The sequence below is a fragment of the Chiloscyllium plagiosum genome, unplaced genomic scaffold (assembly GCF_037043375.1).
Source record: "Chiloscyllium plagiosum isolate Xiang-an unplaced genomic scaffold, Cpla_swu_hap1 HiC_scaffold_7, whole genome shotgun sequence".
In the NCBI taxonomy this organism is placed as follows: Eukaryota; Metazoa; Chordata; class Chondrichthyes; order Orectolobiformes; family Hemiscylliidae; genus Chiloscyllium; species Chiloscyllium plagiosum.
Window position 1 is genome coordinate 81,390,534 of NW_028270145.1, and position 25,155 is coordinate 81,415,688.

At 42.8% G+C, this 25,155-nt stretch overlaps 1 protein-coding gene across 3 annotated transcripts in view; it reads left to right on the forward strand.

Annotated features, from left to right (window-relative positions):
• thsd7ba (thrombospondin, type I, domain containing 7Ba) overlaps positions 1-25,155 on the forward strand; it is a 919,481-nt gene that overhangs the window by 765,211 nt on the left and 129,115 nt on the right. For all 3 annotated transcript variants that reach the window (XM_087989223.1, XM_087989224.1, XM_087989222.1), the window contains one exon: positions 10,181-10,326. In XM_087989223.1, the coding sequence (XP_087845349.1) occupies positions 10,181-10,326 (146 nt within the window). The remainder of the gene's footprint in view (positions 1-10,180; positions 10,327-25,155) is intronic.

Consider the following 25,155-nt stretch of genomic DNA (forward strand, 5'->3'; position numbering starts at 1 on the left):
GTGTAATAGCTAGAAGGAAGACAATTTATCCCCTATCCTTCTAAAAAGGCCAGTATTTTACCTGGAGGTAGTTACTTTGCAACACCTCACACGCAAAAGATTAATGGTGAATTCAATTTCGGTGGGCGGCACGGTGGCACAGTGGTTAGCACTGCTGCCTCACAGCACCAGAGACCCGGGTTCAATTCCCGCCTCAGGCGACTGACTGTGTGGAGTTTGCACGTTCTCCCCGTGTCTGCGTGGGTTTCCTCCGGGTGCTCCGGTTTCCTCCCACATTCCAAAGATGTGCAGGTCAGGTGAATTGGCCATGCTAAATTGCTCGTAGTGTTAGGTTAGGGGTAAATGTATGGGTGGGTTGCGCTTCGGCAGGGCGGTGTGGACTTGTTGGGCCGAAGGGCCTGTTTCCACACTGTAAGTAATCTAATTAGCTTGAGTCACCCTGCCGTGTCTTTCTGGCCTCTATAGCATTGATTGGGTCGGGACAAGGCTTGCACTTCCACATGGCAGAAAATCCCATTCCAAGACGTGCCAGCCCATCAAATGGTTGATAGTTCTCCTAACCAGGTGGTGCCATTGGGAACAATAGCCATTGCTGTAACTACAGCAAATGTCCAACAATAGGAAGCTATATAACTGGAGTTTCTCTAGAACAAACTTGTTAAGCCCTGGTTAGTGAAATGAGGGATTATGTTCTGCAGTGTCAGAAGGGAACATGCGGGAAAGGGTTACACTATTAGTAAGGCAGACTTCAGTTCTCCATTAATTAGTTACCTTACTCAATGCTGTACCATTGGGAGAAGTGACCCAATGCTTCTCATCACTGGTACAATAGCAGTGGAGATGGTAGGACATGCCACTGTGATAGTGTCTGATTCTATGCCAGCCCAGTCTCTGTGGTGATGTAGACTTCCCCTTCAGAGACATAAAGATCTACAGCATACAGAAAGGCCCATTGGACCATTGAGTCTTTGCCAATGAAAAAGAACAGTCACCCAATTATTCTAATCCCAGTTTCCAGAACTTTGTACATAGCTTTTTATGTCTTGGCATTACAAGTGCACATCTGAATACTTCTTAAATGTTATGAGGGTTTCTGCCTGTACTGCCCTTACAGGTAGTGAGGTCCAGTTTCCCTCCACAGTCTGGATCATTGATATGTTCATCAAGGGGAAAAGTTTTTTCCTGTCCAACTGGTCAACCCCCCTCATAATTTTATAAATCTCAATTATTTGCCCTTTCAGTCTCCTCTACTCAGAGAAAAATAACCCCAGCCTGTTCAGTCTGTCTTCATAACAAAAACTCTCCAGCTCAGGTAACATCCTGGTAAATTTCCTCTGCTCTCTCTCCAGTACAATTACCCTCATACAGTGTGACTGTTACCTCCTTTACACAGTAACGACTGCCAAACTGGGAAATGTTGGAGATGTAGCCTGCTCTATCCTGGAAGCAGTCTGACACTGAGAGGTTGGTGGCTGTGGTTGCCTACACAGTCAATAGCAGCTTTCTCATTCTGTGCTCAGGCTATGTTATAGCAGCAAAAGCTGGCAGATTTCTGTGTCTGCATCCTTTGTAAAATGGAACTGATGTGCACACTGCTCCAGAAAGACCCATTTGGGTAAGATTTTTTGCTGACTTCTCTTCCCCCTCTGTGGGCTTTTCCTCCTCAGTGGTGCCTTTCCTGTCTCTTGCTTTCTTGCCCAAGGTCCCAAATCCCTGATGACTACAACACCATCTCCAGAAACAACATGATTCCTGTTGACTTCAGCAACTTTAAGGAGGAGTCGAAAGCTCATGGCGCCTCTCCAAACCCACTCTGAACCAAGTTTAAAAAACAATCAGCATCTATCCTGAAAGTATTGATGTTGCCTTTAAAATGTTCTTGTCAAGGGTCCTTCCTGCTGCTGTACGCATTTAAGAGAGTGCATTAAATGAAATGTTGAGGTTGAAAATTGTAGCTTTGGTGCCAAATCAACATTACACACTGAATGTTAGTACTCTCTATCTACTGTTAATAACCATGCTACCAACTGCAGCAAAATGATGCCAACTTTGGATACTGAGCTTAGACCTGAAAAGTACCTGTAGCATCAAAGCTCTGGATGTTGTGAAGCCAGATTTTGTAGATTCTGAATCTATAACTACACTATAGCACAAGGACATTGAAAACATTTCTGATAGACCTCTTTTCTTTAACAGCTGCCCTTATCTGCATTTGTGGAAGTAATAAATTTCACTGAGGGTGTGATGTTCCATTCAAGTTATTGTTCCAATAGTCTTCATGACTCAACCAAACCATGTAGTGGGCATCAAACAATTGCTTAGTTCGAATTGAATACACTATATTGACATTTGTCTTTGAAACTCAAGAGTTAATTCAAGTTTGTTTCTGATTTCAGTAAATGTCTTCCCTCTGTCACTGCTTTCCTGTTGTTATGTTTAGTCCTAATTCTCCAACAGTATGACCACCTATGGATATGATATGAATAATTCAGGAATACATTGTGTGAGGTTTTTAGAATGTTCAATAAAAGCACACTTTAGATTCTAGGCTGGTCTTGATTTACTTCTTCAACATTTTAGTACAGGCTGTTTGTCAGCTGTGACCTTACTGCTTGATTTTCTCTTTTAGCCTGAAGCTAGCAATACAGAAAAATATCTTTATTGATAAATCTTCTAGAGTGGATGGACACATCGAATGCTTGGTATATTTGTGTTTTGAAATACATAACAAATACATAGCAATAATTTTTAAGGACCCTCAGAAGAGCTTGGTTTTAGTACTGAACACTAAAGTCAACACTTCAGTAATCTGTTCTCTGGAGTGCCCACCTCACTCTTGTGAGTGGCCATGAAACTGGAAGAGGTTTTCAAAACTAAAATCAAACCTAAGTGTTGTCATGAAAATGTTACTTCTTAAAAGACCTTCAGATTTTCATGCTTGATGCAATAACCTTTATTTCCCCATTTGTCCCCATAAAGATAAATTGTAAATTTGCAATTAACCCTGAGTGAGGCAGAATGGTCATAGTCCCAGTTTAACTCCACTGGGGAAGGGCTGCTACTATTATATGTTTGTCAAGCCCATCAAATGACCAGCAGGATATTTTTTTCTTGTGATTAAGGACTAAAGCTGAGGCCCTTGCAGCTCCTGAGAGATGATGGCCATTTAGAACACATTAACATCAATTCACTATTTAAGGGCCTCATATGTTGATGGATGGGAAGGCCTTTTATGAGCCTTATTGCCCTTGATATAATTGCTGCAGAGGTGTATTAAAGTGCTAATATTTTTCTCTGCTCCTGCTTATAATGCTGAAATAACTGCACAGAGGCCAGGATCCTGTCACCAGGTCACCCTGTATTTGCTTGTGCACAGTACAGTTGCTGTGACCAGGCAGCTTGGAGTCAGTCACCTGAACTGAGGAGATGCTAGTCTTCTGGTTATGTATATTTTTAAATTTTCTTCCACACTACTGCCTAACTGTAGTAGTGCTTATGTTTTCCCCAGCATCCATGTTGTGTGTGTTTCAGTGTAGGACACAGTGAAAGACATCAGGCATACAAATCTTTATTCAGTTTCCACCACCAGGAAGAAAGGAAACACCTGATCTCCTCTCCTCTCCTCTCCCCTGATCTCCTCTCCTCTCCCCTGATCTCCTCTCCTCTCCTCTCCTCTCCCCTGATCTCCTCTCCTCTCCTCTCCCCTGATCTCCTCTCCTCTCCCCTGATCTCCTCTCCCCGATCTCCTCTCCTCTCCCCTGATCTCCTCTCCCCTGATCTCCTCTCCTCTCCCCTGATCTCCTCTCCCCTGATCTCCTCTCCTCTCCCCTGATCTCCTCTCCCCTGATCTCCTCTCCCTTGATCTCCTCTCCTCTCCTCTCCCCTGATCTCCTCTCCTCTCCCCTGATCTCCTCTCCTCTCCCCTGATCTCCTCTCCCCTGATCTCCTCTCCCTTGATCTCCTCTCCTCTCCTCTCCCCTGATCTCCTCTCCCCTGATCTCCTCTCCTCTTCTCTCCCCTGATCTTCTCTCCTCTCCCCTGATCTTCTCTCCTCTCCCCTGATCTCCTCTCCTCTCCCCTGATCTCCTCTCCTCTCCTCTGATCTCCTTTCCTCTCCTCTCCCCTGATCTCCTCTCCCCTCCTCTCCTCTCCCCTGCTCTCCTCTCCCCTCCTCTCCTCTCCCCTGATCTCCTCTCCCCTCCTCTCCTCTCCCCTGATCTCCTCTCCCCTCCTCTCCTCTCCCCTGATCTCCTCTCCTCTCCTCTCCCCTGATCTCCTCTCCTCTCCTCTCCTCTCATCTCCTCTCCTCTCCTCTCCTCTCTCTTATCTACTCCACTCCACTCCACTCCTCTCTCTTATCCACTCCACTCCTCTCTCTTATCCACTTCACTCCACTCCTCTCTCTTATCCACTCCACTCCTCTCTCTTCTCCACTCCACTCCACTCCTCTCTCTTCTCCACTCCACTCCACTCCTCTCTCTTATCCACTCCACTCCACTCCTCTCTCTTATCCACTTCACTCCACTCCTCTCTCTTCTCCACTCCACTCCTCTCTCTTATCCACTCCACTCCACTCGTGTTGATGGACACCACATGCACTTTCTCCAGGGACACCCTAGCCAGGACTTCCCTGATTAGCTCAAGTTAACAAGTCCGATCATCAATCTTGAAGTTAATGAGGTCAACCTGGTTCCAATCACTATAAGTGCTCTATGATATTTTATTCTTTACCGCTCAGGTCAGATGCAGGAATTGTACAGTGAGCAGGTCACCTCCTGTCTGCACAGCTTCCATCCACTGTCTACAAGACAGGATTGTGATGGAATACTCCCCACTTATCTGGCTGAATTCAGCTGTAAATACACTCCTGTCATTGAAGCTTGCCAACATGCAGTACAAAGCAGCTGCTTGATTGGCACCACATCAATAAACATTCACTCCTTACACTACAAGCTCTCAGTAACAGCAATGTGTACTTGATTAAGGTTGCTTAGACAGCACCTTCCAAACTACATTATCTTGAAGGGCAAAAGCAGCACATACATGGGAATACCACCCAAGTTCCCTTTAAGCCATTCATCATCCTGACTTGGAAATGCATCTCTATGCCTTCGGATCACTGGGTCAATGCCCTAGCTTCTAAAGAAGAGTCATGTTGGATTCAAAATGTTAATTCTGTTTCTTTCATCACAGATGCTGTCAGAACTACTGAGTATCCCCAATACGTTCTATCTTCATTATCTCTCTAGGAGTCTACATCTAATGGCCTGCCACTGTTTGAGAAGGCAGATCACCACTTTCTCAAGGGCAATCCGAGATGGTCAATAAATGCTGGCCCACTCGGTGAAGTCTGTGTTTCCCTGAATAAATTTAGAAAAAAAGATTGTTTCAAAATAGATACTGAGCCATGTAAGGTAATGGCAGGATAACAGCTTGACCAAAGAAATAAGTTCTAGTAAGTATCTTAAAGGACAGTGAGGTAGAGATTTGCAGAAGAGAGGGAATTTCAAGCAAATGCACTATTGTGTGAAACTATTAACTGAAACAAGACATGTCAATGGTGGAGGAGTTAAATTCAGGGATGACTTACAGACCTAGAATTAGATGAATACAGATATTTCAGCGAGTTGCACAGCTGGAGGAGATTACAGAGACAGAGGGCATTCAGGTCATCGACGAATTTGGAGATAAGGATGAGAATTTTTTATATCAAGGCATTGCTTGAGGTCAAATAATGTGGGTCAGTAAGCACAGTAATGATAGATGAATGGGACACTTGTGTAAGTGAATCTGCAGCAGGCTTGGATCACCTCACTGAAACAAAGAATAAAATGTGGTGAACAGTCAAAGTTGTGTATTGGAGTGGATGAGTCCTGAGACAGGCAAAATTGCATAATGTTACTACCTCAAAGTATTTTCTTCGCCCTTGTGTAAGCAAGCTATTTCAAAAAAGTAGAAATCTCTGAGTTTATGGGAAATTTATTGGTGAGGCTAAAAAAAAGGCAAGCAATTGTGTTTTAAATCTTCAGGATAGTAAAACTAATACATAAAAAAACAACAAATGTTCTGAAGTAATTTGGTTTGGCATATTGTATAATTGTTCCTTCTAAATTTCTTACTGCTCAATTGAAAAAAAAAGACAGAGAAAAGAAACCAAGTATTTTCTTTAGAGCAGTTAGTCTATGTTTTAACAAAGAACAAAGAACAGTAGAGCAGAAAAACAGCTGCTTTGGCCCACCAAGACTGTGCCAACACATGATGTCTTTCTAAACTAAAAACATTTTGTCTCTACGTGGTCCATATCTCTCTATTCTCTGCCTATTTATGCATTTGTCAAGATGCCTCTTAAACATTGCTGTGGTATCTGTCTCCACCACCTCCCCTGGCAGCGATTTCAGGTACTTAACATCTTCTGTCTAAAAAAACTTACCTCTCATATCTCCTTTAAACTTACCCCCTCTTACCTCAAAGCTATGTGGTATGTTTCACTTGACTTTAGTTATCTGCTTTATTGTTTTAGGTGGTCAGAAGGCCCACCTTTCAGTCAGAAGGCCCTGCTGCAGTAAGTCAAGAACTGCCTCTGATATCAGACCAGTGCTTGGGTACAATCATTCATCCATTTAAAGCAGGTCATGGTCAGGGTCAGGTTCTTCTCCTCATACGGTTGAGGAGCCGAAAGTCAGACACCCCGCCATGTGTCTTGGCTCTTTCTATCATGAATTGTCTTATCCTGGAATTACTAAAAAGGAGGAATTCAGTGAGACAAAGTAGGTGAGCACAGCTGTTAGTGTGGGTGCAGGAGGGGGGAAAGGTGGAGAGATGTGCAATGTGAGTGTGTCGGCAGTTCAAAGGCCACGCAGGCTTAGTGACATTGGTGAGTTAGGTGGATGGAAGTGGGTGAGGGAAAGTGTTGCAGGCAACAGTGAGAGTAATGGAGCATGAACCTTGGTGGGAATTGTCTGTGAATATGACGTAACAGAGAGAATATAGTGACACTTTCTCTAGCAGAACAGAGAAGGTTGTTGACCTTTTTCCTACACTGCTTGGTTTTCATCCAGATGGCTGGAGACATCCCTAACCAGGTGGCCATCTTGAACTAGGTTGCTAGGGTCTGATGTCATGGTCTTCTCTGTTAGTCTTATAGGAAAAACAATGCCCATCATCTGGATCACCCCATCGACAATCTCCTCCAATTTCTGCCAAACTGCTATGTCTGGGGCAAAGGTCAAAACCTATGCAGGACAGTGTCAGACTGACAGTGCTTGACTGGATGTAAAACAACCTTTTAAAGATGACACTGGCATCGGGATCCTGAGGTATCCCAGTAGTGGCAAATACTTCTGGTTAGAGTGAGTAGGAGAATCAGGTGAGCATCAGATGATGGAGGTCTCCACAGGAGTGTGGAGGACATACATTTGAGATTACATCATCAGAAAACACAAGGCCTCACAGAGATAAATCCCCCATGAAATTCGACAAAAGATGCCACTTTGCCAAAATATGCTGATATTTAGCATCCTTTGTATAAATGTCAAAGGAAACCTGCTGCCATATTGTTTTAAAATCTCAACAGTATCAGACTAAACTTGTAAAATGATATCAGCTAGCTGTTTTTGGAAATTCAAAAAGCACTGACACCCAACATGAATCAAATAGCTTAGAGACTGTTTCTTCAGTGTCAAAGGCAATGTAAGCCTTTTTTTAAAATGCTGCACATAATAGTGGCATAAAACATAGCCTGTGTGATATATAGTATTCAGCATTTCACAGTCATAGAGACCTAAATCTGTAATCACTGCAATGACCATTGCAGGTCTTAATTGCTTGATGCTCAGGTTGACCAAGAAACAAGCCTGCATGTTAAATGTCAATGCATTGATCTAAATTTTTCAATTAGTGATGAATCAATAAGATTTACCTTGAAGAAAGTTATTGTAGAGATTGTTTTTATTTTACTTGTGGATTGACATGGGAAAAGGACTGTTTTAAAAACCAAGGATAATGAAAGGGATTGTTGTATTTTTAAAAAGGTTACCTGACACCTAGTGTAAGTGCACTCTAAACAGCTATTTCATCAATCATTAGGGGTGGGCTTATTGCAGATGAGCTCAAGTCAGGGAACAGATCTGAAGGGTCATTTGGCCAGCCAGAAGAAGCTGATTACTCTGTTGAGTTCTGACCAGTAGTTGATGCTAAAGGCCTTCAGTCTTCCAACAACCATGTGATAGACTCTCGGATAGCTGAACAGCTACGAGTAAATAGTCTAGCCAGAAGACCTTCAGACCTGTGGAAGGGGAGATCTGTTCTTTTGTTTTCAGTAAAAATTGCTAAAACCTGAAGAGACACAGTTTATTTTCCTTCCTCAGCTGTTGAAAGCCGAGACTTTCAAACAGTACATCAGATAGTATAAACCCAGTTACTCCATGCCTCCTGCAAGCAGGTCGCAGTACCTGAAAGAGAGGTTAAGGAGCAACAAGTCCTGGCAAGCCAAAAGGAGCAGCTTAACAAATGCTTTTGACTGTCTTCTCCAGTTTCTCCTTTTACCCATAATACCAATGTTTTCTCCATCTGTATGCATATCTATGGAGTACTTATAAGGGAATTAGAGTTTTAAATAGTAGTTTACATGTCAACAGTTCTTACTAACTTGAAAGGAGGGAAAAAAATTACAAGGATGCTGTCAGGGTTGGAGGGTTTGAGCCATAGGGAGAGGCTGAATAGGCTGGGGCTAGTTTCACTGGAGTATCAGAGGCTGAGAGGTGACCTTATAGAGGTTTATAAAATCACGAGGGACATAGATAGGGTAAATAGCTGAGATCTTTTTCCCAGGGTAGGGGTGTCCAAACCTAGATGGCATCGGTTTAAGGTGAGCGAGAAAAGATTTAAAAGGGTCATAAAGGGCAATTTTTTCATGGAGAGAGTGGTGCGTGTATTGAATGAGCTGCCAGAGGAGGCTGGTAAAATTACGACATGTAAAAGGTATCTGGATGGATACCTGAATAGGAATGGTTTAGAGGAATATGGGCCAAATGCTGGAAAATAGACCTAGATTAATTTAGGATATCTGGTTGGTATGGATGAATTGGACCAAAGGGTGTGTTTCCATGTTGTACAGCTCTATGTCTTTGTTTATTTGTAATGAGTTGTAATTCTTGTTTAGTGCAGATAAATGGTCTATGCTTTTTATCATCCTGAACCTAAAAAGACAGTGAGTTGGGGGAATTTTGTGAACTTTGATAAAGTTTTTAAAATCTGTGGTAATTCTGGAAATAGCAAGGCTTAATTTTCAGCATGATACCTAGTGAGGTATGACACTATCCACAAAGATCTAGTGATCTTCATGATGTTGCTTTCCCCTTGTTGAACAGCAGCTTAAACTTGGCAATGAATCAGAGGATGAGTTGATGTGTCATAGTAGTGGTGTCAACAAGAAAGCAGACAATCAAGCAAACAGAAATAGTAACACACCCAAAAACCTGGAAATTAACAATAGTTGAAGTTCTGCACTTTTACCACCATTATTTACAAGAGCTGATCCAAAAAAGTCAGATTTCATTAAAAAATAAAATAAAGATACACAGACCTGAAAAGCAAAACTTCTCTAAAATGTATGAATTTTTTAATCAATGTCAACAATTTTAACTTTCCAAATAAAAAGAATAGCTTTTTGAGTTCATTGATGGTGTTTAACAATAATTGGCAAGTTTGTATTTTGTTAAACTCAGTTTTGCCTCATTTAGCAAAATATAACTTTTTCCAGCGTTTTAGTGATATAAGAGTGGAAGTTCTCATCAATCTATATTTGCAATAAAGAGTACAGTCTGTGAGAATGTTTACAGTATATTTTATGAAGGAGTGCAAACTCATTGTCTACAGCTTCTAGATTTTCATGTTGTTCTGCAGATGTCCAAATTCTCAAAATTGTTGTCAGTTTCAGATGGTGAATGCAGACATGCAAAATACTTGCCATTACAAACAAAATGCTTTGCTTTCAGACTTAACATAACCACTAGCTATTGTTAATATTTTAACCATTTTCTGTCTTCATATGTGTGTTTTGAAAGTGGCAGGTTTGTCCAAATTTGCTTTATATATATGTGTGTGTGTGTGTGTGTGTGTTCCAGCATTAAACAAATTTGACACACTGCCCAGTATAAAAATCATTCATTTACTTTTTTAGGTCAAATGAAGCGTGATAGGCGTGTACTACAAAAGACCCAGGGAGAGGGAAGACCCTGTTCCTCTCAGCTGGTTCAATACCGGCCTTGCCTTAATAAGCCATGTTATAGCTGGGATTTTAGTGAATGGTCTCCTTGCAAAGTTGAGGTAAGATTCTCACATTTTTATAGCTTGTCTAGGGACTGCATAATTATTCTGTGCAGGCATATATGGTTGCAGCCTTTGATAAATGTAAACTGTTGCTGAAAAGAGGAAGGATATTAACAAAGGATCAAATTAGTGTCTTTTTTTATTCACATAGGCTGAAGCTAACCCTTCTCTTACAAATTCCATACCTTAGCATTATTTCTCTCTAAAAGGTGTGAGCTACAGACTGATATAAATTACCTACCTTAACTGACGGAAGATTAAATTTATATGAGGCATTCAAAATGTCAGTCTTTGTGTTCTAGCTGTCTCTCTTCATCTTCTTTCCAGAATTAGTTGTTTGACATCAGCACAGCATTTCTCTCACAAGATCCAATCAGTATACAGACAGATGTTACCTAAGTAGTTTGAAAAAACAAGTTGTTTTCCTTTGTGAGTTGAGTTCAACTTTCCACTGGAACCAATAGATTTGCAGATGGATGAAGAAGAGTACCCAAATGTGGGAGCATGCTGCTAATGTATTACCAGGGTTAAAACAGTAACAGTTAAAATTTCCAAACCCTTAATTAAATATTTTGCATCAGATTTTACATTTGATCATGGAAAGGAGAATGTAGATTTCTTGAAAATGTCTGGAACAAATGTCAGAAATAGAATAATAGAAACCTTACAATATGGAAGCAAGCTGTTCAGCCCATCGAGTCCACACTGAATCTCTAGAGGGCACCCCACCCAGATCCACTCCCCTATCCTTGTAAAGATGCATTCCCCATGACTAACCCACCTAGCCTGCACATCCCTCTACAGTATGGGCAATTTAGTGGGGCCAATTTACGTAAGCTGCACAACTTTGGACTGTGGGAGGACACAGGAGCACCTGGCGGAAACCTACACAGACACAGGAAGAATGTAAAAACTTCATACAGTCACCCGAAAGTGGAAGTAAGCCCAGGTCCCTGGTGCTGTGAGGCAGCTGAGCCACCATGCCAGCCCCACTGAATACAGTGGTCCAGATACAGATAACAAGAAAAATAATTAATTTTGAAAAAATTTAAATTTTGTACTCAATGCACCTGGCACCTAATGCTATACATACTTGATGTTGAAAGATATCAGAGATTAAATAACCAAAGTTCTGGCCACAATTTCACAATCCTACCACAGTTTAATATTTGCATTGTTTGAATAATTTTTAATTTGAATTTCTGCTGGAACATATATTTTCACTAATTCAAACTGGAAATCTACAATTTCTCAACTTGCTTTTGAAATTCCACTGTGAACACACGTGGTTAAATGTTCAATCGCATTTTGAGTTTTGTAAATAAGTGCATGAAGTGCAAGTGTAAAAAAATTAAAAGCAGGGATATCCACATGAAGAGGTAAGGAGTGGATACCAGGAGCTGGAAACAGGAATATGATGACCTAAGAGTCCTAGATGGCCATGCATTTGATTGATGGCTCCAGACTTTTCTCAGAGAAGTCAGAAGGTCCTGTTCCACAGGGCAGGAGGAGGAGACCTAAACAAGCAATTCTGGTCAAAGGTCACAAGGAAGATCAATGGCCATCGGTTACTTGAAGAACTGCAATGCCAGAAGTACATCAATTACCATCTTCACTCCACAAGGGTGAGTACTCCACAGCTTGGTTCCCTTATTACGCAGAGCTAACCATATCAGTGGTAATTGGGTGAGACTGCACTATATCCAGTTGAAGAAATAGATGCTATTCAAGAAAGAGGTAAAAGTCTGGCTATTTTGCAATGTAATTTCAGAGTGGCCAGATGTTGAATGCTTTCAAATGCGCCCAAAGCGAACAGGTCAGAAGTTGTTCCTGTTATTTTGGGATGATTAAAATTCTTCTTCCTGGCATTCTGAAACAGCTGATATTCCACTTCTTTGTTCCTTCAGGGAATCACAATGGGAAATAAAGAAGCCAAACTAATGGTAGAACACCACTTCTCACCTCTTAATGCCATTAGAGGAGAAAGGTCTGGAGCTAACAGTGTAGCATGCTGTCTGCTCCATTGCAGATGGTGAAGCAGGGCTATAGGGTCAAGAGGGTATCTACCCTAATGACTAGCCATGGCCTTCAATGAACAGAAGCGATTGTGTTCCTATATCCTCCAGTGTGTGTGGATTGATCAGAATGCAAACCAATTCTAGAGAGTTACATTTGGAAGTGCAGAACCCTATGATCTCTGTTTTCTCAATCTGTCAATCACAAGAACAGAAAACTGACACCTCCAGGGCACAGTTATTTAAATATCAGAAGGTAGAGTGGGAAGATGCCTCAGTGGATGCAGAGTCGCATCATTCCTTTTACACTCTCAACCAGTTCAGATACTCTTCCATTGGTGGTTGTGTACTCGAGCTTAGGTTTGATGTTAAAACCTTGTGAAAAAATCACAAGCTCTGGAGAAGCCAACAGCAGGCTGAGAAAGACATGGCCATTAATACTCGGAAGACAGTGAGAAGCCAGGACCATGCTGAATCCAGGCTGATGATATGCCTATGGGGTTGTCACTAAAGCGGTAGATGCTGGAAATTCAGCATCTAACGTAACTGTGCAGGAGCTGTGAATGCTGCCAAGTGCCACCAATTTTTAAACAACCAGAGGATGATCACCAAGTCCTCTTAGGCCACTGGGCAGCTAAGTCAGCAGCCTTCCTTTATTGCAGTTGGTAGTGAAAGTGAATCATGACATGGCAGCACTCCGAAAAGAATACAGAAAATACACTAGACAGACCACGGCTTCCTGAATGAATAAATGCTTGTAGTCATCTATGTTCACCGTTGTTTGTAATAAAGGTGTTATTCATTTTCTCAGCATTTACATCCACTCCTAAATTACCTCTGGAATCCAAAATGTAACAAAGTAATGACCAATGTCAGGAGGGCTAACCAAGACATCCATTTGTACCTTGACTAACTGAGCCAAAGTTTCCAGAGTCATTGTTGCAATCCCCAGGTGCAAGGTGTGATAGACCCCATGCATGTAGCCATTGTGGATCCCACAGTTTAGCCAATAGATTTCATTTACAAAGGGATTCCATTCTATCTTTGTGAAACTAATGAGTAACCACAGCTAACACATCCTGCACATGTGTGCTCAGTTCCCTGGCCTCTGCAGAGTGGGGATAAGAAGTTAATTGGAGATAATAAAGAAATGATAGAAGAAATGAACAGATATTTTGCTTTATAAAAACTGAAAGAACTGCGGATGTTGGATATCAGAAACAAAAACAAATTACTGGAAAAGCTCAGCACATCTTGCAGCACCTGTGGAGAGAAATCAGAGTTAAACTTTCAGCTCCAGTAACCGTCCTTTAGAACTTCCTCAGAACAGAAGTATTTTGCTTTGGTCTTCACTGTACATGATCTGAAAAACTGTTCCAACAATATCTGCAACTCAGGAGGTGGGAAGGAGAAAGAAGATCACAATCATATGCAAGGTGATACTAGGTAAATTATAGATTGTCAAGTCTTCAGATCTAGATAGACTTCATTGTAGAGTAGCTAATGAGATAGTAGATGCATTGCTGTTCATTTTCCAAGATTCTCTTTTTCAGGAAAGACCCCATCAGACTGAAAAGTAGCAAATATAACTCCTCTGTTCAAGAAGGATGGAAACACAAAACAGGAAACTACTGACTTGGTGTTTATGTTTGAGAAAATGTCAGAATTGATTAATAAGATATTATAGTTGTGTACTTAGAATAGCTCAAGGTAGTTGGAAAATGTCAACATGATTTTGTCAAATTGAAATCTTGATCAATTTATTGGAGTTCTTTGAAGGAGTAACATGTATTGTGGATGAATGAGACCTTGTAGACATACTGTTTTGTTTCAGAAGGCAATTAACAAGATGCCACACCAAAGTTTATCATGGAAAATAACGATAATGTTATAGGGGATAGCATATTTAGCATGGACAGATTGGTGCATTGGCAGAAAACTAGGAAGGTACATAATACATCTTTTCCTGATTGACAGGATATAATGAGTGAAGTCCCACAGTGAATTGTGCTGGATCCTCAGACTTATACCCCTTTACAACAATTACTTAGATGAGGGAAACACAGGCATTGTTACTAAATTTTTCAGAGGTATGAAAGTATGCTTTGAAGAAGACATACAGAGGTTGCTGATGAAATGGATTGAATGGGTGAATGGGCCAAATTTAGCAGATGACAAATAATGTGGGACAATGTGAAGTTCAGTTTAACTGAAAGAATGGAAAAGCAGAACATTATTTAAATGGAGAATGACTGCAGAAGTTTGAAGTGCTGAGGAATTTATAATTCTAATTCATTAGTCACAAAAATTAGTATGCGGGTACAACAGGTATAGCTTGTAATGAGTGAGTATATGGGGCGGCACGGTGGCACAGTGGTTAGCACTGCTGCCTCACAGCACCAGAGACCTGGGTTCAATTCCCGACTCAGGCAACTGACTGTGTGGAGTTTGCACATTCTCCCCGTGTCTGCGTGGGTTTCCTCCGGGTGCTCCGGTTTCCTCCCACAGTCCAAAGATGTGCACCTCAGGTGAATTGGCCATGCTAAATTGCCTGTAGTGTTAGGTAAGGGGTAAATGTAGGGGAATGGGTGGGTTACGCTTCGGCGGGTTGGTGTGGACTTGTTGGGCCGAAGGGCCTGTTTCCACACTGTAAGTAATCTAATCTAATCTATATTGCTATCCTTTATGACTTTCTGGCTGACAATCATGTGGACTTTTCAACATGAATTGTTGCAAGCATCAGGTTTCAATTTATAAGACAGGTTATCCAGATCATAAAGAGACTTTTACTAAAAGCTCTCATTGTTGTACATTGTACTGAATTTGAAAATAGCTTCATAAAGAAAACTGGTTTTCAGGCTACAGATAAACAACTGTTTATATGTTGAAATACTCTTCTAACTGGGTAATAACTCATAAAACTCTGCAGAATATTTAGGATTGTGTTTTTTCTGACTCTTCAAAAAATAATTCAGTTCCTTCAGTTCCAATGTTTTAAACACTAGTGAGGATGAAACACAATGTTCCCAACATACAACTTTTCTCCTTGAAGAAAACTGACATAGCTTGAAAATGTAGCTCTGAAGGATGTGGGATATTTCAATGGGTTTATCTACTGATGAACAGAACTGAGGGGACCAAACAGATGTTAGACTTGTCTCTCACTTTTGAAGATTGCTGGGTTGAAGCAGCTTCATAGTTTATAATTGAAGCTCACATGTTAAGGGCTGAGTTGTAATGGATAGCAGCAGGTTAGAAAGTAGGAGGATGCACAATGACCACCTTGTCCCTGCCCATTTCTGCTCCCCTCATCACAATTTCATACATTGCAAGGGAAGTATTGCTGTGGTCACCTGCTTGTGCCTGAATTGAAGCTTCCAAGTTGGCAAATAATGCCCAGTTAACAGCTTCCTCCTGGTGGAAAAAGTGAGGACTGCTGGAAAAGCACAGCAGGGCAGATAGCATCCGAGGAGCAGGAGAATCGAGGTTTCGTGCATAAGCCCTGATTCTTGATGAAGGGCTTATGCCCGAAACGTCGATTCTCCTGCTCCTTGGATGCTGCTTGACCTGCTGTGCCTTTTCAGCACCAAACACTCGATGCTGACCTCATCCCAATGCCAATATTGAATTAAATTGGATTGATTTGTATTGAATTGAATTGACTTGAATTGAATTTATTGTCACATGTACCGAGGCACAGTGAAAAGCTTTATCTTGCGAGCAATACAGGCAGATCACATAGTTAAGTAGCATAGATAAGTAAATAATAGGTAAACAGCAGCAAAAGCAAAAACACAGGTACAGGTGAATGTTAAGAGTTTCTGAGTCTATTCAGTATTCTAACAACTGTAGGGTAGCAACTGTTTGGAAACCAGCTGGAGCATGTGTTCAGGCTTCTGTACCTTCTCCCTGATGGTAGAGATTGTACAAAAACATTGCCAGGGTGGGATGGATCTTTGAGAATGCTGGCAGCCTTTCCTTTACAGTGGGCTGGTAGATGGATTCGATTGACTGGTGGAAGAGGCTGGCACTCAACGTGCAGGCTGGCAGGTTTACCTGTGTGAGCAGCTGGACAGTTTAAATGGAGATGGTGCCACTTGCCAGGCTCCAATCAGAGATCTCTTCACATAGTTTTGCCTCTCTTTGTAACTGTCCCTTTCGCCAATTCCCTTTCTAACATTCACCTTCTCTCGCTGGGGTCTGTCAGTTTGGCCCCAATCACATCCTGGATTTACTCAAATGTCCAGGAAAATACTGAGCATCACTTTCACAGCTGCAATACACTGGCCACAACTCCTGGTTGATATTACCAATGTGTGGAGTTACTGGCCTCTGAGTGGCTAACAAGTCTATTATATGATGCTTCCTGTTGGAGACAGACAGAAGTACTATCTCACATGACTTAGAGATTCACTGCCTGCAAAATTAGCCACACCACCGTGGGCGGCACGGTGGCACAGTGGTTAGCACTGCTGCCTCACAGTGCCAGAGACCCGGGTTCAATTCCCGACTCAGGCGACTGACTGTGTGGAGTTTGCACATTCTCCCCGTGTCTGTGTGGGTTTCCTCCGGGTGCTCCGGTTTCCTCCCACAGTCCAAAGATGTGCAGGCCAGGTGTATTGGCCATGCTAAATTGCCGGTAGTGTTAGGTAAAAGGGGTAAATGTAGGGGAATGGGTGGGTTGCGCTTCGGCAGGGCGGTGTGGACTTGTTGGGCAGAAAGGCCTGTTTGCACACTGTAAGTAATCTAATCTAAAAACCTTCGACATTCATACTGTGGTGTGGTGAGCTGGCCATTTTGTGTTACCAAGCCCGAAGACTAAATGTGTATGGAGAGGGAGGCCGTATTGAAATTCCAGCAGGACAAAGCATGAGTCAGAAGCCACAAATTTGCAATAATTAAAAACAAGTTTCAAAAAATTCTTGAGACAGAAGATGGCTAAATTGTGGGATTCTTTGCTGCCAGAATTGAAGCAGTGTCTGCAAATTGTACCAATGTGAATTCTATCATTGTTTGAAAAAGAGAAATGTTGTGGGCAAGAAGGAGAGTGAGGTTTGACAGCAGAATGTTTTTGAAGGAAGGCATTGGCATGTACTTGCTACATTAAGTGACTTGTTCCTGTGCAAAAGTATTTGATACATCTACAAACCTGTAGAGGAGGGGAGAAAATTCCCAAAATAATGGGAGAGGATAGGATTGGGTAAATTTAATCAAAAAGGTAAAAACAATGACTCCAGATGCTGGAAACCAGATTCTGGATTAGAGTGGTGCTGGAAAAGCACAGCAGTTCAGGCAGCATCCAAGGAATTCCCGAAACGTCGATTTTCCTGCTCCTTGGATGCTATCTGAACTGCTGTGCTTTTCTATCACCACTCTAATCCTAAATTTAATCAAAAGACAAGCAAGACCTGAAAAGCAAGCTTTTTTTTTATCAAGAATAGTCAATTAAAAAAACACTTCAATTAGCACCATTTTGCTTTTTTTCACCAGCTTGTGGCTCATAGCATACCTTGTAAATTTTCATTTCTTGCAATGGTTACTCGACATGACAAAAAGACTAAATGATTTCATCAAGAGTTTGGGAGTAATTTCATCTGAAAGAATTGGTGGGTTCAGGTGGGATGAGAAGTTCATGATTGCAAAGTTTCACATGTCTCCAACTTTAAAAAAAAGCAAATAATTGCAGATGCTGGAAATCTGAAATAAAAACAGGAAATGCTGAAGTAACAGCAGATCTGGCAGCATCTGTGGAGAGAGAAACAGCATTAATGTTAATATGATGACAGAACACAAAGAATCATAATGACTCGAAATATTAATTCTGCTTCTATAACATAGGACATCAAACAATACAGTGCAGAACAGGCCCTTCGGCCCTTGATGTTGTGCCGACCTTTGAACTAATCTAAGCATTTCCCCCTACCCTATACCATCATCATCCATATGCTTATCCAAGGGCTGTTTAAATGCCCCTAATGTGACTTAGTGAGCTACATTGGCAGGCAGGGCATTCCATGCCCTTACACTCTCTGAGTGAAGAACCTGCCTCTGACATCTGTCTTAAACCTACCACCCCTCAATTTGCAGCTATGCCCCCTTGTACAAGCTGATACCATCATCCTAGGAAAAAGACTCTCACCGTCCACCCTATCTAATCCTCTGATCATCTTGTATGTTTCTATTAAATCTCCTTTTAGCCTTCTTCTCTCCAATGAGAACAGATCCAAGTCCCTTAGCCTTTCCTCATAAGGCCTTCCCTCCAGACCAGGCAACATCCTGGTAAATCTCCTCTGCACCTTTTCCAATGCTTCCACATCCTTCCTGTAATGGAGAGACCAGAACTGTACACCATATTCTAACTGAGGCTGCACTAGTGTTTTGTACAGTTGCAGCATAGCATCATGGCTCTGGAACTCAATCCACCTACCAATAAGACCTATCTTAACAGCACTATCAACCTGGGTGGCAACTTTTAGGGATCTATGTACATGGATATCAAGATCCCTCTGCACATCCACACTACCAAGAATCTTTCCATTGACCCAGTATTTTGCCTTCCTGTTATTCTTCCCAAAGTGCATCACCTCACATTTATCTGCTTTGAACTCCATTTGCCAACTCTCAGCCCAATTCTGCAGATTATCCAAGTCCCCCTGTAACCTACAACATTCTTCCACACTGTCCACCACTTCACTGACTTTAGTGTCATCTGCAAACTTACTAACCCATCCACCAATGCCTGTATTTAAGTCATTTATAAAAATGACAAACAGCAGTGGTCCCAAAACAGATCCTTGTGTCACACCACTAGTAACCGGACTCTAGGCTGAATATTTTCCATCAACCATCACTTGTTGCCTTCTTACAGAAAGCCAGTTTTTAATCCAAATTGCTAAATCACCCTCAATCGCATGCCTCTGCATTTTCTCCAATAGCCTACCATGTGGAACCTTACCAAAGACTTTATTTAAGTCCATGTTAACCACATCAACTGCCCTACCCTCATCCATATGGGCAGCACAGTATCACTGCTGCCTCATAGCGCCAGGGACCCAAGTTCAATTCCTGCCTCGGGCAACTGTCTGTGTGGAGTTTGCACATTCTCCCCGTGTCTGCGTGAGTTTCCTCCAGGTGCTCCGGTTTCCTCCCAAAGTCCAAAGATGTGCAGGTTAGGTGAATTGGCCATGCTAAATTGCCCATATTGTCAGGTGTAGGGGAATGGGTCTGGGTGGGTTGCTGTTCGGAGGGTCAGTGTGGATTTGTTGGGCCGCACTGTAAGTAATCTAATCTAATCAAAATATGCTTAGTCACCTTCTCAAAAACCTCAATGAGGTTTGTGAAATGCAACCTGCCCTTGTTGACTATCTCCAATCAAGCTGTTGCTTGCTAGATGATTATAAATCCTATCTCTATCATCCTTTCCAAAACCTTTCCTACAACAGATGTAAGGTTCACTGGTCTGTAATTATCTGATTCATCTCTGCTGACCTTCTTGAACAAGGGCATAACATTTGCAATCCTCCAGTCCTCTGTTACTAAACATGTTGACAGTGATGACTCAAAGATCAAGGCCAAAGGCTCTGCCATCTCCTCCCTACCTTCCCAGAGAATCCTTGGATAAATCCCATCTGGTCCAGGGACTTATTTACTTTCACACATTCTAGAACGGATAACACCTCCTCCTTACTAACCTAAATCCCATACTGAGCCTATACCTCAGTCTTCTCCTCTGTAATATTCTCCTATTCTTGAGTGATAACAGATGATAAATATTCATTTAGCTCCTCTCCAATCTCCACAGGATCCACACACAACTTCCCACTTCTGTCTTTTACTGGCCCTATTCCTACCCTACTCATCCTTTTATTCCTCACATAGAAAGGTTTAGGGTCCTCCATTATCCTCCCTTCTAAAGACTGCTCATGTCGTCTCCTTGCTCTTCTTAACTTTCTCTTTAATTTCTTCCCAGTTAATCGGTAACTCTCCATCGCCTCATCTGAACCATCTCATTTCAAAGTCACATACGCCTCCCTCTTCAGCTTAACAAGAGATACAATTTCTGTAGTAAACCACGGTTCCCTTACCTTATCACTTCCTCCCTGCCTCAAGGAGACACAATATCTGTTCCTTGAACCAGCTCTACATTTCGATTGTCCCCATCCCCTCCATTTTGCTATCCCATTCTATGCCTCCTAAGTCTTGCCTAATCGCATTATAATTGTCCTTCCCCATCTATAAGTCTTGCCCTGTGTGCCCTGTATCTATCCCTTTCCATCACTAAACTGAACGGAATTATGGTCACTCTCTCCAAAGTGCTCACCTACAACTAAATCAAACAACAGGCCTGGTTCATTACCAAGTACCAGATCCAGTGTGGCCTCCCCTCTTGTTGGCCCTTCAACATACTGTGTCAGGAAACCCTCCTGCACACATTGGAAAAAAAACTGATCCATCCAACAGGTAGAGTTATAGCATTTCCAGTCAATGTTGGGGAAGTTAAAGTCCCCCATAATGACCACCCTGTTCCTTTCACTCCTGTCCAGAATCATTTTGCCAATCCTCTCCTCCACATCCCTGGGACTTTGCGGAGACCTATAAAACACTTCCAACAGTGTTACTTCTCCTTTCTTATTTCTAACCTCACCCCATACCATCTCAGTAGACGGGTCCTCGTTAAAAGTTCTTTCAGCCACTGTTATACTGTCCTTGACTGGTCTTAATGAAAGATCTAAACCCTACCACCTACAACCTCCATTCCTGACTCTGCTCTATCCATGTCTCCGAAATGGCCACCGCACCGAAGTCCCAGGAACCTATGTGTGCTTCAAGCTCACCTACCTTATTCCGGTACCGCTGGCGTTGAAGTAGACACACTTCAAACCAGTTTGCTGTCTGCCAGCATACTCCTGTGAGCGGGAAATCTTGTCCATGTCCTCCGTACTGTTATCCTCCTGTGTACTGGAATTACACCTCAGGTTCCCATCCCCCTTCTGAGCTAGTTTAAACCCACCCAAATAGCACTAGTAAATTTCTCACCCAGGATATTAATGCCCCTCTGGTTCAAGTGAAGACCATCTTGTTTTTCTCTTCAAAGATCCTGCAAGACCAGCTGAGTTTCTCTGACACTTTCAGTTTTATGAATTTGGCTGGTTGGCAGATCTTTAGCGAAATAGGCAGCTGTAAGAAAGTGAAGTGGGTTAGCTCCATTAAGGGGCCTTTATGGAAGGAGCAGCCCAAGTATATCCTTCACACTCTACAAACTAAGCTGCTTCTATTTCCACGGTTACAAACCACACTCAACCTCCCCATCCTTGGCAATTCTGTTCTTACCACATGTCTGTTTTCTTTTAGCCCACAATTTCACACTTTTTTTACCTCTATCTCCACCAGAGATGATTTTTTCTCTTTCAACTGTACTTTTGCTTGCACATGCTCCTTCCCCATGAACTTACCTCCCTATTCTACCCCTGATCCCGCATAATTTTTACCACCTTTCCCACCCTCCCAACCCACAATACTCAAATGAACTTTCCTCCTTTGGTCATGCTGTTTCCCCACCTCCATGATGGATTCCCGTCATCTGAACTTTTTTCCCTGACCACTACTTCTCCCTGACCTTGATTTCCACTCCTCTAGAGTGCTAACCATGAACTACTTTCCCCACCCCCAAACAAATCTCTCCTCTTCTCTAGCCTCGACCAGATCTCTTACCCCAAAAGTGATCTCCTCACACCCTCACTCCTATCCTCATCTTTGCTCCAAAACCATGATCTTGTTAAATAAATATTTCTCACCAATGATGTGGTCATTATCTCTGAAAAGATTTCATTCAGATGCAGCAGTAATAACAGCTAACTGCATTCATATGCCACCTTCAATGTAGTCAAAGGACCAAGTTGTTTCACAGGAGCAGTATGAGATAAAATTTAACACTTAGCCGCATAAGATGATGTTGGAACAGATAACAAAAGCTTAAGTAAAGAGGTTTTTAAAGGGGTTATTAAGGAGGATAAAGAAGCAGAAGGGTTTAGAGAGGTAATGCTTGATGTTAGAGTGTAGGAATGAAAATGACAGCTGTCAATGGTGGAACACTTAAAGTCAGAACTGTATAAGGCCTGGAGATATTGTTGCTACTGTCATAATCCAGGAAACTAGATTCAAATCCCACAAGGACTAATGGTGGATTTTGAATTCAGGAAAATATCTGAAATTAAAAATCAAATGATGACCATGAAGCTATTGTCAATTGCTTTTAAACCCAAATGGTTGACGAATGACCTTCGGAAAGATTTCCTTTATAGAAGGATACCTCACCAAATGCAGCCTAACTGTAACTCCAGACCCATAGGAATGTGTTTGACTCTTAACTGCCTTCTCGTATGGCCTAGCAAATCACTCAGGGTGAAGATTTTGGAAGGTCGCGAAAATGGATGGGTTTAAGTGGTGAAGACAAACAAGGCTACAAAGAAAACAAGGATTAGGACTGTGGTTAACAGTGCTGCCTCACAACACAGGAGACCTGGGTTTGATCCAATTTTGTGTGGCTGTCTGTTTGGAATTTGTATGTTCTCCCATGTTTGTGTGGGTTTCTGCTAGTCGCTCATTACCTCTCACAGTCCAAAGATGCATAGGTTAGGTGGATTGGCATGCTAAATTGCCCTGTAGTGTAATGGGCAAGGAGGTTTGGAGGGTTGGTCCAGATTTAGAGTCATACAGTCATAGAGATGTACAGCATGGAAATAGACCCTTCGCTCCAACCCTTCCATGCCAACCAGATATCCTAACCCAATCTAGTCCAACCTGCCAATACCTGGACCATATGCCTCCAAATCCTTCCTATTCATATACCCATTCAAATGCCTTTTAAATGTTGCAATTGTACCAGACTCCATCACTTCCTCAGAGGTTGGGAAGAAGATTGCAGGTCAAGAAGGCGGTGCTGAGTCTGAGGGTTGGGTGTTTGAGGACGTGGCTGAAGAGCTTCAGGGTAGAGGAGATGACCTGGGGTGCAGTGAGAGAGGGACTCACTGAGATCCTTGTAGAGGGAGGAGAAGAGCTTCTTCAAAGGATGAATGCAGATTTCTCCAGCTTTCTCATTTCCCCTCCCCCACCTTTTCTCAACTTTACTAACACATTCCACCTCAAATTTACCTGGACCGTCTCAGACTCCTCCCTCCCCTTCCGAGACCTCTCCATTTCTATCTCGGATGACCAACTCAACACGGACTTTTACTATAAACCAACTGACTCCCACAACTACTTAGATTACACCTCCTCCCACCTTGTACCCTGTAAAAACGCCATCCCATATTCCCAATTCCTTCGCCTTCGCCGCATCTGCTCCCAGGAAGACCAATTCCAATACTGAACAACCCAGATGGCCTCCTTCTTCAAAGACCGCAATTTCCCCTCAGACGTGGTTGATGATGCTCTCCACCGCATCTCCTCCACTTCGCACTCCTCCGCCCTTGAACCCCGCCCCTCCAATCGCCACCAGGACAGAACACCACTGGTGCTCACCTACCACCCCACCAACCTCCAGATATCTCGTATCATCTGCCGTCATTTCCGCCACCTCCAAACAGACCCCACCACCAAGGATATATTTCCCTCCCCACCCCTCTCAGCGTTCCAGAAAGACCACTCCCTCCGCAATTCCCTCGGCAGATCCACACCCCCCACCAACCCATCCTCCACTCCCGGCACCTTCCCCTGCAACCGCAAGAAATGCAAAACTTGCGCCCACACCTCCCCCCTCACTTCCCTCCAAGGCCCCAAGGGATCCTTCCATATCCGTCAGAAATTCACCTGCACCTCTGCACACATCATTTACTGCATCCGCTGCACCCGATGTGGCCTCCTATACATTGGCGAGACAGGCCGCCTACTTGCGGATCGTTTCAGAGAACACCTCTGGGACACCCGGACCAACCAACCCAACTGCCCCGTGGCTGAACACTTTAACTCCCCCTCCCACTCCGCCAAGGACATGCAGGTCCTTGGCCTCCTCCATCGCCAGACCATGGCAACATGACGCCTGGAGGAAGAGCGCCTCATCTTCCGCCTAGGAACCCTCCAACCACAAGGGATGAATGCAGATTTCTCCAGCTTTCTCATTTCCTCTCCCCCCACCTTTTCTCAGTCCCAACCCTCGGACTCAGCACCGCCTTCTTGACCTGCAATCTTCTTCCCAACCTCTCCGCCCCCACCCCCTCTCCGGCCTATCACCCTCACCTTAACCTCCTTCCACCTATCGTATTCCCAACGCCCCTCCCCAGTCCCTCCACCCTACCTTTTATCTTATCTTGGCACACCCTCCTCATTCCTGAAGAAGGGTTTATGCCTGAAACGTCGTTCCTTTGATGCTGCCTGACCTGCTGCACTAAATCTATACAAGGTCAGCCCTCAGCCTCCAATGCCCAAGGGAAAACAGCCCCAGCCTGCTCAGCTTCTCCTTATTGCTCAAATCCTCCAACCCTGACAACATCCTTGCAAATCTTTTCTGAACCCTTTCAAGTTTCACAATATCTTTCTGATAGGAAGGAGACCAGAATTGTATGAAATATTCCAAGTGGCCTAACCAATGTCCTGTACAGCCACAACATGACCTCCCAACTCCTGTACTCAATACTCTAACCAAGAAAGTATACCAAATGCCTTCTTCACTATCCTATCTAGCTGCGACTCCACTTTCAAGGAGCTATGAACCTGCACTCCAAGGTCTCTTTGTTCAGCAACACTCCCTAGGACCTTACCATTAAGTGTATAAGTCCTGCTAAGATATGCTTTCCCAAAATGCAGCACCTCGCAT